The sequence below is a fragment of the Neomonachus schauinslandi genome, chromosome 9 (assembly GCF_002201575.2).
Source record: "Neomonachus schauinslandi chromosome 9, ASM220157v2, whole genome shotgun sequence".
In the NCBI taxonomy this organism is placed as follows: Eukaryota; Metazoa; Chordata; class Mammalia; order Carnivora; family Phocidae; genus Neomonachus; species Neomonachus schauinslandi.
Genome location: NC_058411.1, coordinates 62,841,942 through 62,861,930, shown reverse-complemented (window position 1 = coordinate 62,861,930; position 19,989 = coordinate 62,841,942). Strand labels below are relative to the sequence as shown.

At 37.9% G+C, this 19,989-nt stretch overlaps 1 protein-coding gene and 1 non-coding gene across 2 annotated transcripts in view; both read left to right on the top strand.

Moving 5' to 3' along the window:
• AKAP6 (A-kinase anchoring protein 6) overlaps positions 1-19,989 on the top strand; it is a 367,046-nt gene that overhangs the window by 256,129 nt on the left and 90,928 nt on the right. The window contains exon 8 of the mRNA XM_021695522.1: positions 1,722-1,842. Within this exon, the coding sequence (XP_021551197.1) occupies positions 1,722-1,842 (121 nt within the window). The remainder of the gene's footprint in view (positions 1-1,721; positions 1,843-19,989) is intronic.
• On the top strand, positions 11,698-11,804 carry LOC123325752. The gene has a single exon (XR_006540610.1). It is a non-coding gene; the product is annotated as a U6 spliceosomal RNA (small nuclear RNA).

Genomic DNA, 19,989 nt, shown 5'->3' with positions numbered 1-19,989 from the left:
CATTCCTTATTAGTCGCTCACAGAGTTAATAAAGAAAGCTTGGTGGTTTGTCTGTCCCTGTTATGGTGGTTTTTGTTTTTTAGTATTTTGAAATGGGATACTATTTCAGATTTCTCGTGTATGCTGGAATACTTTGCTATTGAAAGCGAGGCCTGTGACCAGCGGCATTGCCCATTGACAAGAATGCAGAATCTCAGGCCCCACCCTAGAATTACTGAATCAGGGCCTGCATTTCAACAAAATCCTCATCTCTGTAATGTGCACATTAAATCTGAGAAACCCTGCTCTAGGCCACCATAGCCTTGCTGAAGCTTTTGGTCACATCACTGGTGCCCAGCATCAGCATTCAGTTAAACGTCAGTTCTATGCGTCAGCCAATGACGATCCTTGCCCCTGGATCCTTATGGTGTTAATCAATAATCTTTATAATTATGGTAAGGTAATTAAAATAAAACAGACAGTCCTAGATCTAGTCTCCTCTATCACCAGACACACCTTAAGTTTTCTTTGACAGATTGATTAAGATTAAATTGTAAATTATGACAAGTGGATGTTCATTTTTGTAGAAAGTAGTCATTGAATGTATAGAGACAGGAACAAGGTAGTAATAAGATACTCACTTGATAAATCCAGATTCGTTCTTGAGCCTGCTGCTTCATTGGCACTGATAGGGTTTTGCTCAGTTACAGTTTGACAAGGATGTGGGTTCCTTTTAGGGAGATGATTTTTTGGGGGGGAAGGACAAAGTCATAGTTTTTCATCCTGCACTTTCATTTTCTGATCACAGTGTTTTAGAAGAATCTGGGCTTTACTTATTCACCAGGCTTTCAATAGAGAATCACATTAATCCTTTTAAGCTCCTTATTCTAATGATTTATTTTGTTGAAAACCATAGTGATCCTCCTTTGAATTTTAATGATTGCTGGCTATTCAAAGATTCATTGTTTTGACTTCCTGTCCTTACCTTTGTTTCCTACACGTCTGTGGGGAACACCTGTCTAATACTGGATCTGCCCCCGGTTCTCCCCGGCTTACCAGAGTCACTCAAGCCTATCTCTGAGTGTTAAGCTGAAATGCTGGCTACTCATCCATGACAATAAATGTAGGATATATGTTTGCAGAGATAGGCAGATAGACAGCAGAGGGACAAATAAATGATTGAGTCATTTCCCAGTGAAAATGATATTTCAGATCTGATAATAAATTGTGATCATTGTAGAGAAATTAGTTGAATTAGTATTCTTAATCATAAATGTATTTTGGATGCGACATCTGTGAAAATCTAGTGGACAAGAAAGAGGTTTGAATTTTGAGGGTGCTATTCTGACCCCAAATTCTGGACCCATGTACCTTTCACAAGGCACTGACCCTCCATTTCTCAGTCTGTTAAATATGGCGGTGCTCTCCGTCAAGGAGAGTAGTAGTCATTTGGTTCAAGTGCTGTAAATCCTCAGAAAGGGTTAGTGAATGGAAATAGTCACGATATGTCTCAGGTATGAGCACTGGAATAACATCTTATGTTTTCAAAATCTAAGAAATGCTATGTCACAGGCTTGAGTTTCTATTTTGCCCACCGTGGAACCACACAGAGAATTTTTGCCTTCTCTTTTTACAGGTATCACCGAGGAACATCATGGGTTTTCAAGAATATATTATTCTAATATGAGATTTTAACAACTACACTGTATTTATGCATAATACATTTTGTGCCTTATCTTCAGGCTTCTGGACTTTGATTCCGAATATCAGGAGCTCTGGGATTGGCTGATTGACATGGAGTCCCTCGTGATGGACAGCCACGACCTGATGATGTCAGAGGAGCAGCTGCAGCATCTTTACAAGGTTAGAGCTACCCTTCTTGCCTTTACCTTGCTGTGGAAGATCTGATTAGCCTGACAAGTCTCTCTCTCTCTCAGGATATCTTTGCGTTCATTGTATGTATCATGGTGTCTATTAGAATTCCCTTCCCTGTCCCCAAACTCATTTCCATCCCTTGTGTGCTGACAGGCTGCACCGACATCATAATTGCAAGAAAGTTCCCTTTATCACATTCTATTTGGTGTAATTCTATAGAAGGACAAAGATTTATCTCCAAGATGAATAGCAATAAATGAAACCGCATTAATAAATAGACTGAAACAAAATGAAGGATAAATGGACTGGTAACATTTAACAAAATGTGTTTTCATTGGAGCACTCGGTGGATTCTGTCCACCCCTCAGATCTTGCCAGAGAAAAAAGAAATTTGCCTTCAGTTTGGCTTGCTACTTCCAGAGTACAGGGCTCGTTCAGTTTCATGTTTATTAGTGATACACAGAACAGACGTTGTCATATCAAGTCAATACATTTGCGTGTGATTTAAGAAAACTGGCTTGGAACTTACATATTGATTGCAGGCAATCCATCTAATAACTATCTATATTGTTTTCCCATGTCTGCTAATTCACCCTTAGCCTAATATGTTTTACCAATTCTACTTAAATAGTCTTAGAAGTTCTTACAAAACAACTATGTGATTTTGACTGAAAAAATGGTTGCAAGATTCGCAGTGTCTGAAAAAGCTGTTGGGGAGGGTAGAGGGACTTTCCACTGAAATATCAGATCGCAGTAAATCTTCCTCATTTAGGCAATTTTTATTGGAGTAATTCTGACAGTTGTCATCCTTGAATTGCTTTGAGCATATGGCATATTTCAAAGAGCAGATTGTGAATCATAAAAAATAAAATTAATAACTAACCACAGAATCAGCAACAGTATAATGACAAGAAACAACTACCCTCTAGCTTTTAAAAATTTCTTATGGAGTAAGAAGTACATTCAAGGTCAAATAAAAGTTGTCTTCTTTCTTCCTCATTTTTTTATCGTTTTAAGTTACCTTTCCTAAATATGTTATTTTAATTTTTACCTTCTCTAAAGAGAGATCTTTATTTATACTTTTTAAGGGTCTGGTTGACTTTAATTAGTGTCCCCTGAGAATCGTCTTGGTTAAGAGAAGATATAAGCTCCCCAGGGAGTCAGCAAATGGTGATATTTTATTCCCTAAAGAATTCTGTCCAACATTAAGCAAGTTTATTGACTATTAGCTATTTCCTGTATGGACAGCTGTCCACATTAACAACAGAACTATGCAGTATATCTTCTGGCATAATATGTCTGGAATAACAGTCTTCATCTAATGTAAACAAAGCGAGGTGATTTCACATTTCATGTCAGGATCAAGAATTACATATGAAAAATGCTCATTAATCTTTAGTAACTTATTGATATAAAAATACTAGTTTCATTCCTAATAAGTATTAAAAATCGAATGAAACAGAAAAAAAATAATACAAAAGTTAACTAACCATAAGCCATTATCTCAGATTTTATTGCACTCATGATGCCAAATAACATTTCTTTTCTTCTTGATGCATTTTGCATTTTGCACATAAACCACTACTTTTTTTTCAGTAACAGTGCTATTCTTTGTCAAAATCACATCCATATAATTTACATCACAATTAATAGGAAATCAGTCTTCTTTTTCTTGTGGTTTCCTTATAAGTGCTCTGCCTAAGAATTCCCATTCTGGCATATTGAAGGCCATTATCCCACCCACTCAGTACTCCTGGATTATAATATTTTCCCAAACATTTTCCATACTGGGGTTCTTCATTTGTGACTCACATCCTGTCATCATCTTTCTGCTCTGAGGTGCTCAACCCAGCTAAGTTCATGAGACTGGCCCTAACTTTGCACTTGGCTTATAAGCAAAATTGGAGATTGAGCTACACACCAAGGGCAAAAGCTACAGGTCTGTAGACTCTTTCTTTACACAAGCCCCCACATTATTTCAGAGGTTCAGTAACCTCCAAAGCAATCCTGAGGATATTGACTGAGGACTCATTTAGAACTTGGGGTGGCTCCCAAATTAGAAAAATTGATGGAGGAAAATTAATTTCAGGTCTTTGTCTAGAATCCTCAGGGATTCTCAGGTTAGGTCAACATTTTCCATGTCTCATTCCTCTGTTCTAATGTGCCTTTTCAGGAATCAACTGAACTGATGACCTGGGGCAGGGGCATTTGGAGCCTACTGATCACAGAAACCCCTGAGTAATAGCACTTCTCAGTTGGTCCCCAAGTCTTCCTCGGCTTTCAATACCATTTGAGACTTTAATCTTTAAACTTGTTGTCCCTGAAAGATACCAGTGCTCTGTCAGCATTTATCATCAAGGGCACCACTGACATTTGGGACAAAACCATTTTTTGTTGGCCAGTGGGACTCCCCCTTCCCCTGCGGGGCATTTACTACTCACATTCCCTAGGCATCGAGACCATTCAACAGGATGCCCAACCCATTTCATGGCATTCCCAGTCCAGCTCAACCTATGTACATCATCTTCCTTTCATAAAATACTTCTATAACACTAAGAAAAATGCCTTGCTCTTGGATTTTATATGTTGTTAAGCAAAACACCTTACATAGCTGATACTGAATTAACAGTCATTGAGTTCAAAAATTAAGGATGAGTGCTCGCTTTGGCAACACATATACTAAAAAATTAAGGGTGAGAATGAAGTTTGTGATCGCTGGTATTATCATAAAGAATGAAGGTGAAACCTTTCAGAGAGACCTTCAGCTGAGTGATGGTAAAATCCCAGGGGCTGTAGACCAGAACGGAAGCACAATTCCTGTTACCATAGAATTCAAAACCTTTTCTCTCCTCTCCTTGGGGGACTCTCTGTATTTCATCACTCACCTCCCTTCCTGGAATAGATAGTCATGTCCAGATCCTGACTCATGACATGCATTACACATACTTAGGTTGATCCCCAAAGTCCACATTTGGAAATGTTTGTTTAGAGAAAGTATAATAAGATGCTAGTCAATGAGAGTGAAGATTTTTTTAGCCTTTTCAACATCAGGCACTACTTGCCTGACTTTACCTATTTATTTTATATTCTAGTCTCTGCTAGAAAATCATCTGGCCTTAACTCCTAGCTATGTAACTACAGATAAATACCTTAGACTATTCACTCAGCAGACCTCCTGAGTTGAGCACCTATTGTGATATGTTGGTTACCCCAAACCAGCAAAATACCACAGGGACTTCTTAAAGGAAAAGAATTAGATTTAACAGGCAAAGAATACATTGACACCACCTGACATAATTTAGAACCTTAACATTGTGATGGGCTACAAAGTAGATTTTCTGTGTAAACCATTTCTTGTTATTTTCTGATCATTAGGAATTTAAGACCATTTTCTTTCTAATTAATTTTCAACAGCAGGGTCTTAAGAGCACCCTGATTCATAGTTAAAAATGACCACTTCCTTAAACATATTTTCTCCTTGTTTTGAGACAGTGAGCCATCCTGCCAGTGTCTTTCCTTCTCCCGTCTTTGTCTGGCCCACTTGCCCAACGTCTGAGCGGGGACTTTCTGTAGCTCTTTTCTAATACACACTGGCAGTATTGTCAGCCTAGAAAACACAAATGTAGTTCTTTCTTGTTTTTTCTTCCTCAGTCTGAGAATCACCTCCAAGGAGAATCTGCTCCCACTCTCTCACTTTCTTTTTCTTCATGCCTCCTACCTTCCTAAGTAGGACAATTTAATTTGTCAAAAGTAACCACCGTGATTTTGAAAGTTCAGCTCCTATTTGGACTGGCGTTACGAAGCCAGAATTCATAATCACAGGGAGCTGTCACTCTGCTGGTCTGCATGTGCATTAACTATTAATGGAGAAATATTTAAAACCCACTTGCAAAGGAAAAGCTCCATTTTTTTTCGGTTCTACAGATCAAAGGTGGCATTATTCTTGGGCTCAGGGAAGCTCAAGATACCTCCTCCCCCGTCCTATTAATTTCATAGACTGAGTGACCTAGAAGCACCCCCAGGATCGGGGAGACTGTTGGCTCAGGCTGCTGCCGTTCCTGTCCTGCCCTGGGCGCCAGACACAGCTGACTGCGGGCTGCTGTGAAGCTGTGCCCAGTCAGGGGCTCCTGCCCTTGCTGCAGAGCCCTTGCCCTTCCCGTGCCCATTCTCTGCCACCTACACAGCACAGATGACAGAGCCCCTAGTGATCCTGGATTGGTGTGGGGTTCCAGAGTCCAAGGGTCAATTTCAAGGGCCAAATTCAAAAGTTGCGGTCTGGTGATTACTGTTATACTTGAACAAGAGCTGTTTTCAGGGAGTATGAAGCTCACGAAAACACCACATTTATAGATCTGTTCCTTGAGAGGGTAGCTTAGCTGCTCCTCATCAATAAAATATTAGCTTATCTGATTTCTAAGGGGTTAAAATAACATGGCTGAAAAATTATATAACATTAGTACCCATTTTTAACTAAGACCCTTAATTTACACAGAAGATTTTATATTTCATTGTGAGGGTTAGTTCCTCTCATATAGTTCTGCTTTTATGGGAAAAATGCAAGTGTCCTCTATCTTTCTCTGTTGGTATAAGTATTAAACAAATATGTCCGGTGTGCGAATGGAAAAGGACCGTTCATTTTTGCATAACACAATGCTCACTAAACAGACTAACTCGATTTTTTTACTCTGCTCTGGATTTGAGGTGACTTATAAGAATTCACAGGAAACATTTAAAAATATTTTTAATACATGAATACAAATCAGAATTGGGGAAAATATACATAGACTAGTCTCTTTCAGTGAGAAGAGTTAATATGTAGGCATATAGACTGTATGGACCTATGCACTTACTAAACATGCTAAAATTACACGTTGGGTTTCCTGGTAGTAAAAGCAAAGAAGGAAATGTGCTCAGTTGCAAAATTTACATTTCCCATGAGAAAAAAAATTACACTTCCTTTGAAGAAATTAAGTTTATTTTGATACTTAGATATGAAAACACTTTCTGTTAGGTTTTTTTTTTTTTTTAATGTAAGGAATTAGAATGGCATGGTAGAGAAATGTCTAACCACAATATTTCTTTTTTTTAAATTTTTTTTATTATGTTATGTTAATCACCATACATCATTAGTTTGTGATGTAGTGTTCCATGATTCATTGTTTGCATATAACACCCAGTGCTCCATTCAGTACGTGCCCTCTTTAATACCCATCACCAGGCTAACCCATCCCCCCACCCCCTCCCCTCTAGAACCCTCAGTTTGTTTCTCAGAGTCCATAGTCTCTCATGGTTCGTCTCCCCCTCCGATTTCCCCCCTTCATTTCTCCCTTCCCGCTATCTTCTTCTTCTTCTTCTTTTTTTTTAAACATATAATGTATTATTTGTTTCAGAGGTACAGGTCTGTGATTGTATCATATGATCTCACTGATATGAGGAATTCTTAATCTCAGGAAACAAACTGAGGGTTGCTGGAGTGGTGGGGAGTGGGAGGGATGGGGTGGCTGGGTGATAGACATTGGGGAGGGTATGTGCTATGGTGAGCGCTGTGAATTGTGTAAGACTGTTGAATCACAGACCTGTACCTCTGAAACAAATAACCACAATATTTCTTACAAGTAAGTTTCTAAACATAATACTTTTAACAAGTGAATTAATTATTTTCCTCTAACTCTGTTGCCAGATAATGTTTACAGACTTTGAGCACAGCTCTCACCCACCCAGAGGTGGTTCCTTTCAATGACAGTTTGGCCAGGTGGGATTAATAAGAGAAGACATCAATATTATGTATTTGAAAAGAAGAGGATATTAGGAAAGTGAGGGAGAAATATAAGCCTTGAAGAGAAAGAAAAACAGTTGAAATTAGTTAATATACAGCTAACCAAACAAAAATGAGTAACCTAAAAGAATTAAAAACAAAAAGAGTAAATTAAAATCATGGGTAGATGAATGAATAGATAAGAAAATGCTAAAAAACAAATACAAACAAATAAAAAGAGAACTAAACACTGAAAGAATTGTTTTAGAAAAAAAAACAGGTAAGAGAAAGGGATACATTTTAAAGGAGAAAATGTCACTTTTAGAGAATTTGGGTATGTATTAAAAAATAAGCATTATGACTTTTTAAAAGAAACGAGTATGGAATAGGATTAGAAATTCTGGGGAATAAGAAACGTAGTGTAAAAGAAGAAAAATGGGGCATAGTTGTTATTTTATAACTATTGATGCCAAAATGATGTTGTCATGGCTATGAACCGATCACAGAAAACAGATTAATCCCACTATCCCTATATTTTATAAATTCACAAATTTCAACCCTCTACAATAGTTCTCTTTCATTTTGTTCTGGACCAGATTGATCTAAATAATTACAGATGTGGCCTGATACCTTTATGACCAAACGTAAGCTCCTAAAAATGTAATACTAGGCTGGTTCATAATCCAGGTTGTAGTAGCTGGGCTTAAAATAGAAGAAAATCCATTACCTTTTTTAAAATTTTTTTAAAGAAAATTTACATGTTGGTGTACAGAATAGAAGTATGTGTCAAAAAATTAAATTCTGGGGGCGCCAGGGTGGCTCGGTCAGTTAAGCATCTAACTTTTGATTTCAGCTCAGGCCATGATCTCAGGGTCCTGGGATCGAGCCCCATGTCTGGCTCCACCCTCAGTGGAGAGTCTGCTTGAGATTCTCTCCCTCTCCCTCCACTCCTCCCCGCCCCCCTGTGTTCTCTCTGTTTGTCTGTCTCTCTTAGATAAATAAATCTTTTTAAAAAATTAAATTCTGGTAATTAGGCCTTAGGTTGGAATTTCAGTACCAAAATGAAGCAAATTACTAGTTATTGAAGCAGTCAAGGTAAAAATGTACCAGATATATCAGGCATAAGAACCTAATGATAATTTTTTACCTCTTTCTCAGTAGATTAATTGTAGAGCTTAATTGTATGTTAGATTAAAACTCCATTAAGATAAGAAGAATATGCTTAAAATCATTATAATATTTCAAATAACATTATCTAATCCTTTTAAAAGTGATCAGAATAGGAAAATCTAGGCTGCCTCCACTGCTCTGTAGAAATGAATTTGTTGTTCCGTTTTTATTAAAGCTACAAGGTCCTAGATTAACTGTCATCTTAATGTGAGCTTTGATGAATCCATGTTTGCTTATGAAGACAACTGCATATATTTTTCTTTTCTTTCTTGAGAGAGGACAAAACTCACCCTGAAAATGCTTAGAAGAAAAAGTAGATGGATGTGGTTTCTGAACAGTATAGGAAATGCCGTTTTTGCTGGAGCTTATAATGCCTATTTGAATCTCTTTTTTAAGAAGGAAAAAAAAAAAAAGAGAGAGAGAGAAGGATGTTAAGAGAATAGTATGCCAAGAAATAGTTGGCTCTGTGTGCAGAGGGGCAAGGAAGGGAAGGCCCTCCAGCAGTTTTTGTCTCTGGCGGGTGAGCTACTGTCCGGAAGGTGCGTTGGCTCTCTGGGCCGCCTCTGCTGTATTGTGCGGCTCCCTCTCTCCCTGGCCTGGCCTGCTCTGGCCGAGAGTGGATCAAACAAGCCGTGGGGAAAGTTCCCCTCATTTGCATCACTTCTAGACAGCCCTGTCGTACTCTTTGCTGACAGGAAATCACTGTCTTTGTCACCTTTTCTCAGGGCCCTCCTTTTGGCAGAGATGGGCCATGTGACCACGCTTAATCACAACAACAGGGCTGGCTCAGGACTCAATGACATGTTTTCCTCAGCACTTCAATAAGTGGGGTAGAGGAGTCAGGAGGAAATGACTACATTAATTTTAAAGTGAAAAGATAATTAACACTTGAAGGACTAATGCTACAACCTATGGAATTATTATTCAAATTGAAGTTAATTTATCAAAAACTCGTGAAAACTATCTCCCCTAATGCAACTGTTTAAAAAAAATAAACCTTGAATAGTAAGAGTTGGGCGTGTTGGAGGGAGAGTGGGAAGAAGGCGGGGAGAGAGGGGCTTTGGATGGAGAGGGAGAGAGAAAAGGGGGGGAGAGAAAGAGGAAAATCATAGCAGGCTTAAGCTGTGTTTGAAAAAGCAACTTAAATGGGCTAAAACTTCAACATTTGGGACTGAAGGCTGGAGCATGTAAAACGCTTACTTAGATGATATGAATAGGACACTGGCAAACAAAAGCAGCAGTGTGCTCCTAGAAAACTGTGCTTAAAGGAGTTTCCTTGGCAACAGAAATGCAGTTCCAAAAGTAGACAGAACTTTCCTCAGAAAACATACTATTAATAACAACCTTCCGGAACAACTTGGAACAATTTGACGACTTGGCAATAATGATGCCAAGTGTTCTGCAAATTAATCTAACACATAACAGTTATGTTTCCCTTGCCCGTAATTCTGCTGGACCCCACCAAGAACTCCTTGCTTTTCAGTGGCACAAATGTGAAAAATATTTCTAAATGTTGTCATGGAAAAAGAAAACCCAAAGAAATGCTAGTGGCCAGCAGTGGCCAGGGATTGTGTTCAGCCTTTTGGAACCCACAAGAGAATTTAATGAGATGAGTTTATTCCAATTAAAGCCACTGCATTTAGTATCTCATCCCAGCAAAGATGTTTCCATGAACAAAACTTGTTCAAGGGTTAACAGCCTGAGAGTTGCTGCGACGTGAAGCACATCTTGAGGCCACTGGTTATATAAATGTAACACTTCACTAAATACGTGCTGGGTGTTATTTTTAAAAGCATCATCATTTCTTGTCAGCCCAGCGAATAAACTAATCTTGGATCTACTTGGCCAATGGGAATCATTTGAATTCTCCCGAAGGCAATACGTTTGCCAGCCAAGAAAGGTATAGTGTTCCCCTCCTCTGACCTTTCTTGAATCCTTGGATCTAAAGGTTAAAAGTAATCAATATCTCATTGCACGGCTTGGTTTCAGGGTAACAAGTAATAACCATCATGTTAAAATCCAAATGATTACAGATAGCACTTAAACGAGTTGACCTGTTTGGGAGCTTATATTAATTGCAATCAGGATAATCATTTGAGTTTGCTAATAAAATTTCGGATTAAATTGCAAAAACTTCAGCCTTTAACTTTTGAAAAACGACTTTTAGTTAATTAGATGTGAATGTGCAGTGTTTCCCTCCTGTGGTAAGCTGAGAGATTTGGCTTTCACCCCACATATTTAGAGATTTCTTTCTGGTTTTTATAACATACATTGGAGGAACACTTAAACGACTTATAAGAAAGGGTGTTTGTTAGGTTCACTACCACCTTTGGCTCCAGATCTGCTCCATACTATGTGGTATGTTTCAGGTCAGTGAGTCCGTGGAAATGTCCCTCACCTACTTTTTAGCATTGCCTATTTTTAAATTACTTATCTTTAGTGGTTATATTCATATTTGGGCTAATGTGCTTTGTAGCTAGAAAAAAAAAAACATAGGATGTGTGATTACACTTTGCATGGTATGAACTAGGAGTTATTTTGTTGGAAAAAAAAGGACTACCAAAGTTTAAAGATGAAAACCAAGTATTATCATTGACAAAAGGGTCTTGATATAAAAGGGATAAATGTTAGGTTTAATGTTCCATGTAATTACATCAGGAGGGTACTGGTGGTCATAACTATAACTGCCTGTATCGGGAAGGCATTGATTATCCTAACTACATCATAATTATGACACTAAATCACATGACTTACAGCATAAGTTATATCATAACATAACCAAGTGTGTAAGATATACTATTGAATCCATATATTTTGTCCTTATGATTATTCTAGTTTTTACAATTTATTCCTAAAACAGGAAGGTGGGGCTAGAAGAGTACCTAGATAGTATTTTGTTTATTTCCAAAAAATCCCTGGTGCTCTTGTTGGCAGCACATATACTAAAATTGGAATGACAGAGAGAAAATTAGCATGGCCCCTGCACAAGGATGACATGCAAATTCATGAAGCGTTCCATATTTTAAAAAAAAAGAAGCCCTGGTACCTGTTCAGAATAGTCCGGAAAACCCTGGGTGGGAAAAGCTTAACCATAGTACTTTCTCAGATAAACCCATTAACCTCCTTTTTTCTTGTCCTTGTCTCACTACCATGTCTAACTTTAGAAAGAGGTAGATTTGTGGTTGTCCAAGGGACATCATTTTTGGAGTATTAGGAATTCCCCAGCCCAACTGTTTCCATCACTAAATGTCCATACTGCCTTAAATCCCATCCTTAAGATTCATTTCGTTGAGATAAAAAGAATGCACTCTACTGGATGCAGATATTCTCAGGGGGTAGGAGAATAATACTGAATTAAATGCCAATTTTAACATTTCGTTTAAATGGAAGGGCACTAGGAAGGGAAGATGGAATTGGTAGAGAGAAGAAATCTAGAAAAGGGAAGTGTGTGTGGGGGGGTGGTATGAGATAGGAGTAGGATGGAGGGGGAAAAAACTAAATTGTTCAAATCTTACTCTTTGACTGTGTTAGTGCCCTATACACATGATCTTATTTAATGCTCTCACAATGATCCTGGATTATTTTCCCCATTTCATTGATACGAGCCTGAAACACAGAGAGGTTAAGTGACTAGCCTCAAAGATCCAGTTTCTCAGGTTAGGCTAGGGGTTGCTGAGATTCCAAACATCCCCCAAATCTCCAAGGTTTAAAGTTACAAAGATTTATTGCTCACACATACTACACATCCATCACAGGTTGGCTATGGGCTCTGCTTGGTATTGTTCTTACTCCAGGACTCAGACTAATGAGCCAGCCACCCTCTTAAATATTCCCTCAATGTGGCAAAGGGAAAAGAGAGTTCTGGAGGGTCGCCCTCTTGACATTAAACCTTCTACCTGGAAGGGAAACACATAACTTCCTCTCCAAATCATTGACCAGAACTAATCACATGGCTCCACCTAACTCCAAAGCTGATGGGGAAATGCATCCTTACTATATGCCTGAAAGGCAGAAAGCTAGAAAGAGTTGTTGCTATTATCAGTAGCTACCACAAGAAATAAGTAAATAAATCAGAGTTTGAACCCAATCTGGTTGGCTTTAATGCCCACAATCTTTCACATGCTACTTGCCTGCTCACTATTGCCCCATATCTTCTTCTCTACAAGAGGCACAATTCTTGCAAGTGCATTTTCCTCCCTCTGCATGAGCTTCTTGTGCCAGAGAGAAAGAAGTTCCTATATATTAAATGGAACATCAGCAGAGAAAACATGATGGACTTGGGTTTACTCTTTAGCCAATCATCAGGCTGTTCTGTGAAAACCCTCAAACTTTCTTAAGCACCTCAGCACCCTAGGAGAGTGTTGCCATGTGGAGCCTCACAGGAATCTCCTGTATTTTGTCAGATTCAAGAACGCTAAGGCTGAAAATATTTATGTTTTTTTTGGGCGGTGGGGGGGAGATGCACTAAAGACAGCATTGCCCTAGGAAGATTCAACCTCATGGATCCTGTTATTGCCAAAGGGAGTTACTGAAGAAGGGTCCCCATGGAGAGATACTCTAGGGGAATATCATTTGCAGAAAAACCATTTTCCAGTCCTGTCAAGGAGGCAATTTCAGTTCTCAGAAACAAGGGCGTTCCCAAGCATATTTTTAATAATGTTGGCATTTGCGAAGCTCATACATTCTTAAACTAGGCACTTCTGCGACACTCTGTACCTAATGAGGCACACTGGGGTAAGCTAAGAGGGAAGCAGTGGTCTTCCTGCCGAACCTTCGTTCATTTACATAAGACACAAAACATAAACATACACACACACACACATGCGCATGCACACACACACATACATACACTCACCCACATACGCATTTTCTTTTACTGAAGCCAGAAAAGAGTCAAGCTGGCTAATGCTTCTGGGGTTGAGTCTAATTTTTCTTCTAAACTTTTTTAGACCACAGTGCCTTTCTCCAGAAGGACATCTGTATGCCCCTGTAACTCCTCTGAACTTACTATTTCAGCCGCTTTCCTAAGTAATTGATTCTACATGCTCATTGACATTGGCTTAAAGAAAATTTGTGATTCATGATATTTCCCTTGTCATCTCATTTTATCCATTGAGAACTAGGAAGTTTGTGGAAGGGGTACATGTACACACGTGATTATGCACACACATTTATGTGTGTCAACACATGTATACACATATACAAAGTATTAACTCATTTAGTTAAAAAAATCTTTCATAAGGATTGAATTTGGATGAAACCAGATTCCTTGGACCAAATATGCTGGTAGTCCCAAGACATGTAAATCATGCATATGTAAATAACTATACAAACTTCCTTCATATATGCCAAGTTTCAGTTTGGAGCTCATTTCTATGTTATAAGTCTTGGCATATTCAATCTTGCTACCTTCATTATAATAGTTTTACTCCATCAGTATTCATAGGTGCCTCCCTAAGAAAGCCCTCCTTGAGGATAATTTAGCCATGAGTACTTCGTTATAATTAAATGCATACTTTTTGATAGTGATGGTAGGTTTGGACTTTGTGGACCAAATGTGAGAATGAGTGATTATAATTTTTGTTAGACTCCACACTCCAGGAGGGCAAGGTTCGTGTCTGTGTTGTTTATTGCCATATCTCCACCGCCCAGTGCCGTACCTGGCACATAATAGAAACCCAATAAATACATATTGAGAAACACTTTTCAAATAGATTTATTTAATAAGCTATTAATTAAATCCTACTGATCAGACCTATGCTATCAGTTCATTACTTTTGCAAGAAAACAACCCTATTTTCATGCCGTGGTCATTCAGTCTGAAACTTCATGGCCTTCTCTTATATTGGATATAAAAACAAAACCAACAATCTCTCTCCTTTAAAAACCGAAGTGTGTTAAGTGCAGTTCTTAATATTCAGGGTACTCAGACTTGGCCAGGTTGGTGTCAGGGAGAAAGAGAGGAAAAGAAAGAGGGAGGGAGGAAGGGAAGGATCATGATGCCCATGTCTGAGACAAATGGTACAAAAATGTTTAACTAATCACCATAATTCTGTGGCTAATCTGCAAAACTGTACTATTTGTTGGTGCATTCTTGATTATGTAGACAGTATAATTACACATATAACTAATAACATGTACCATGCAAATGTAAAACTTAAAAATAGAACAATACATGCAGGTGAACATGGACAGTCTTTAGACATGGTAGGACTATCAGCACATTTTTTTTCTTGTACCATAGTGAATGTGAGAGTTTATTGACATCTTTGTTGTAGAAAATTAGGTTTGACCTCAGAGGAGTATGTATGTCTAAAAAGGTAGTCATGAGAGAGGTGAGAAAAACAATAAGAAGTAATCCAAATCCATCGTGATGAGGGTGGATGGATGGTGTATAAAAGACTGACTCCTCTTTCCAAAGCTAGAGCTAGCTAATTCAGAATATGCAACTTAAAAAATTAAGGCTGACCGCTGTAAGGTCAGGAGAAAGCTAAAATGTAATTTTGAAACTTTCTCCCACTCTTTCATTTAAAAAAAAAAAGTGACCCTGTTCATAGTTTTTAAAAATAATCCTCATATATGGTCATTTATATTTTTAACTTAGCCATTAATTGTGAGCTTCAATGATTTTATGCAATTAAGAAAAAGCTAAAAGATGTATCATTTAAAATTAGAATTTGATAAAGATTTGTGATGAATTCACCTCTTGCCCCTATTTAGGTCCTTGACATCCATTTGGGTTCACTGTCTTCCCATTGAACTTTGTCCTTCCTCCTCAGCTTTCCTTGGCTGGGACATGTTGAGATTTGAAAATATGTGTGAAGAACGTTCTTCTCTGTGTGCTTTTTCTCTCTTCTTCCTCAGTCTCTTCTGCCTGCTGATGCTAAAGATCCACTCTGTGAGTCACTGGATTTCATACAAGCCATTAACAAAAATCCTCGTGTTCATTAAAACTTAAGTATAAATGCATCTCTAGAGTTGAGCTAATTGAATTCTTTTTCTGCAGCATGGGAATATAGCAAAATAACTCAAAGTTGGCTAGCATTTTATAATCCATGTTTTGATGATAGTTTAAGAGGCTCCGTCCGTCCAAGTTTGGGTTAGAAAAAGAGATGAAGTATGGAAACACTGTCAGAAGCCTTTTCTGTTTACAAAAAGATCCAGGGATACCATGAGTAATGCCAGAAATCTCATGTGACAGCCAGCTCTTATGGGATTTTTTGAGCTCACCAAGTTCAGGAAATAGACAGTTCCAGAAAGCTGATTGGAGTTCAAAGATTTTTTTTTTTAAATTAACTGAAGTGAATAATCGTGTTCTCTGTCCATTGTCCAACACTGCTGCTCAGACCTGTGCTCTGCTGCGGGCGTACATCTCCCCGGGGCTAGGTAATATCGGGCACTCGATAAATACTTTCTGATTTAAATTGCCTGCTTAATGAGTGTTTTCTCCTGAATCTTCCAGAGTGAATCTCTTAGAGGTTTTATACAGTTATTTATTTCCATGGGAAGTGAGAATTTTACCTAGAGTTTCAGGACTGCAAGTGACCTCATAAGGACCTTCATTTCATTTCCTCTCTTTCAAGGATTGTTTTTATCCATTCCAGATAGGAGAGAATTTGTCCTCCATTAAAGATCTTTCCAGGGGGAATTCCACAGCCTCCCATTAAACTGTTTAACAACTCTCCCTTTCCTGAAAGTCTTCCTGTATCTAGTGTAAATCCCTTCTGTTGTTAGGTGTAATTGTCAAATCGGCCAGAATCCATGCTCGGTAATTAAACCTCTTCTTTCTGTTTTCTATATAGTCACATTTCTCAGGCTTTTGCAGGTTTCTTTTCAAGTTAAAAATTTTTTTAAAAGTCCTTTATATCAGTTTTGTCTATACTCTCACTGAAACCACTTCTATCCTCTGTTGTAGGAGAAAATATGCTAATACTGAGATAGCGCTGGTAAATCCATATATTTGAGGGGCTTTACCAAGCTCCATGGATTTCTCCATCAGGTTTTTCAACTCTCTCTTATTAACAGTTGATAAAATAGTTCATGGATGGTTTGGAAGAGGAATATGGCCTGTCTGAGATAGTATGACTTACATCATATACCTAAAAAAAAAAAAAGTTTGAAAAGGAAGAGAAAATGATATAAAATGGGCTAAAAAATCTTCCTCCCATTTAGGGACAGGGCTGCTTCTCCCAGTGGATGCGTAATATATTATTTATGTAAGAGTGAGCTTCATGTTTTTGGCTCATATTCCATTTGGAGCATATACAGTATGACAGTTTCCTTGGCTTATTGTTGTATATATGGCTATCTATTTTTAATACATTGCTTTTGTCTTTTTTCATGCTTGCTTACATCTGTTGTTATGAAAACTGACATAAAGTTTTTAAACATAAAAGAAGTGATGGAGAAAGAGATGGTAAGAGACAAACAACATTTCAAAGGAACGCAAGATGGAGAAACAGGAGCAAAGTCTCCATGGAGAGAACCAAAAGCAGCCTCTGCAGGATAAATGGGAGGGAGAGTCAGAACAGAATTCTGTAGTCACAGAGGGAAAAATGGTCATGAGGCTACATAAAGCATTTCTATGTTAGAAGGAACATAATACATTTTCCACCAAATTGTTTAAACTTTTTAAGCTGTAGTTTTCAAACCTGTGAAATGGGGATAACGCCCACTTTGAAAGGTTGTCAGGATTCCATGAGTAATGTATATAAGGGGTTCAGCCTTGTGCTTGGTAAATAGCTCCAGACATAATACAGACTCAGGGGTTAACAAACTATAGCCTGAAGGTCGAATCCAGCCCATGGCCCGTTCATTTTTTTTTAATAAAGTTTTATTGGAACATAGCCAAGCACATTCATTTATGTATTGTTTGTGGCTGTTTTTATACTTCAATAACAGAATTGAGTAGTTTCAACAGTTACCATATGGCCAGCATGCCTAAATTATCTGACTCTGCAGAAAAAGTTCACCAGTCCCTTGTATAAATAACTATTATGACAACTCTTCAGTAATATACATTATTCTACAGACTTGAATGATTTTCCAATTCAATTTTCTGGCTGTTGTATCACAATAATACCTGATGACTATTATTCTTTTGCCCAAGGTTCTAGTTTTCCTCTTGTAACAACCCAAAGTCTGCCCAGTTTCCTTGCTCTTCAATATAGCCTTAAATGGTTAATTGGTTCATTTCACCACCAGGTGGCCTCCTATACTCTATTGTGCTTGTGGGACCCAAAGGAAAGCAGGAAATGGATCTAATGCACTTCTTTCAACTTTGGCTGTGATTCTGCTCTTATTAGCACTTCTCCAGTGGCTCTGCTGCTCTGAAATCACTCTCTATTTTATGTTTGGTCCTGAAACATAAATTCACACTGACCTTTTTAGAAAATGAATTCTAAATCAGGGTTAGAAACAGTTAAAACAGTAAAAACAAAATAAAAATATTTAAATGCGTACTCACACCTACATCAAAGTAGTTTTTTTAAAAAAGAAGTTTGGCTATCACGTAAGAGGATTACCATGACTCAGTATTATTCTCAGCTGTGTCCTAGCAGGATTAATTAATCTTGAAGCTTCCACAGGAAAGACAAAGGCCACTGCCCCTCAGATCTCCATATGTTAATTTCTTGAAGAGCATAGGTGGACTTCAGATCAGTACCCCAGTTTCTTTATGTTTTTTAATTCTCTAAATTTTCTTTTTGAATTTTCATTTATCTTATTTTTGAGCTTTGCTAAAGACCAGTGCCATGCAAGGAAGATTAGAAAGCTGTGTGATAAAGTGCTGGAGAAGGAGGCTGGATTCTCCTTGGGCAATGACTCTTATCCTCTCAGATTTCATCTTCTTCATCTATAAAGCCAAGGGGATGGACTGGGTGGCTTAAAGGTCCATTCCAACTTCAAGATTCTCTCACTGGTGAAAAATCAAAGGTTATTCCAATTAGTAATTGGTTTGGCTAGGAACCATCTGGCAAAAACCGGAATTTTAGGGACTCGATTTCAAAGGCTATGGAAACAAACGCATGGGTAAATATAATTTTGTGGCAAGCTACCGTAAAAAAGCGTATAGTTTCTAAATGCCACATTATTTTTAGTTCATTTCAGGTGGTAGTTGTAAATGCAAATTTTATGAGCCTTCTTAGACCCTTTCCTTTACATTTTACTTTTATTCAGTAGTAGATAACTATTCAGTTGGATTCTGAACACTGTCTTGCTAAGTCTGTCATGGAAGTTTAGCTTTCTCTTTGACGTCTTATTTTCTACACATTTTAATTTTCCTACCTTTTTCTTTGGGCAGAATGATCAAATCCTCTTCAAATTTCTTTGCAGCATAGGACAGATATATTCACTTATATTTCCATTGAAAACGGGTCATTTTATATGGTACAAACAACCTGTTCTTACCTTCTGCTTGAGTTGCGATATGCACATCACTGGTTTGTATTTGAAATGTCACATTGGATGTCATGGCAAATACTGCTAAAGGCATTTAGCTGTCTATGAGGAAAGGACCAGAATTGTCCCTAGGGCATTTTGGTAAAGAACAGGCTCACGTTTGAATTCAGAGTTACCCTGGGAGACCCAGTGACAGGCAATCTCTCTAATTCCAAATTCCCTACTGGGGCTACTTCTCTGGAGAGCTATCTGGTTAAAGGCAGATTCATACTTGCTTGGGGAAAAATTGATTACAAGTTTTTTCCCACTTTGTAAACTGCACTAATTAGTATCAAGCTCAACTAATAATTTATTAAATTTGCATTGCTTTCTGTTTGCCTAAGCACAAACATTTCCTACCATATATATTTTTCAATATATGTTCACATGTCTCATGTTCATGTCTAATACATATTAGGAATTAACAGTCTAATAATCTTACCTTTAAAAGTCAGGGAAAGTGAGAAGAAATGATGCTGTCTGTTATTAGCGACCGTAAAGATGTGGCAATAAGCATCTGTTAGGGATTACTGTATGCTCTGAAAAGCAAAACAAAAGGAAGATTATCCTTTTCCTTCAGTAATTTATAACCCATTTGGAAAAGCAAAACCAAAAAACATGAAATAATAGCAAAGATAGCAAATATGTATGGTACCAAAAAAAAAAAATAAGTGCTGGTCTTCTTAGAATGTCTTCATAAGAAGAAATGATATTTGAACTGGACATCGCTGCATAGAATTTAAATAAGTGGAATGAAGATACAGAGGTAGATA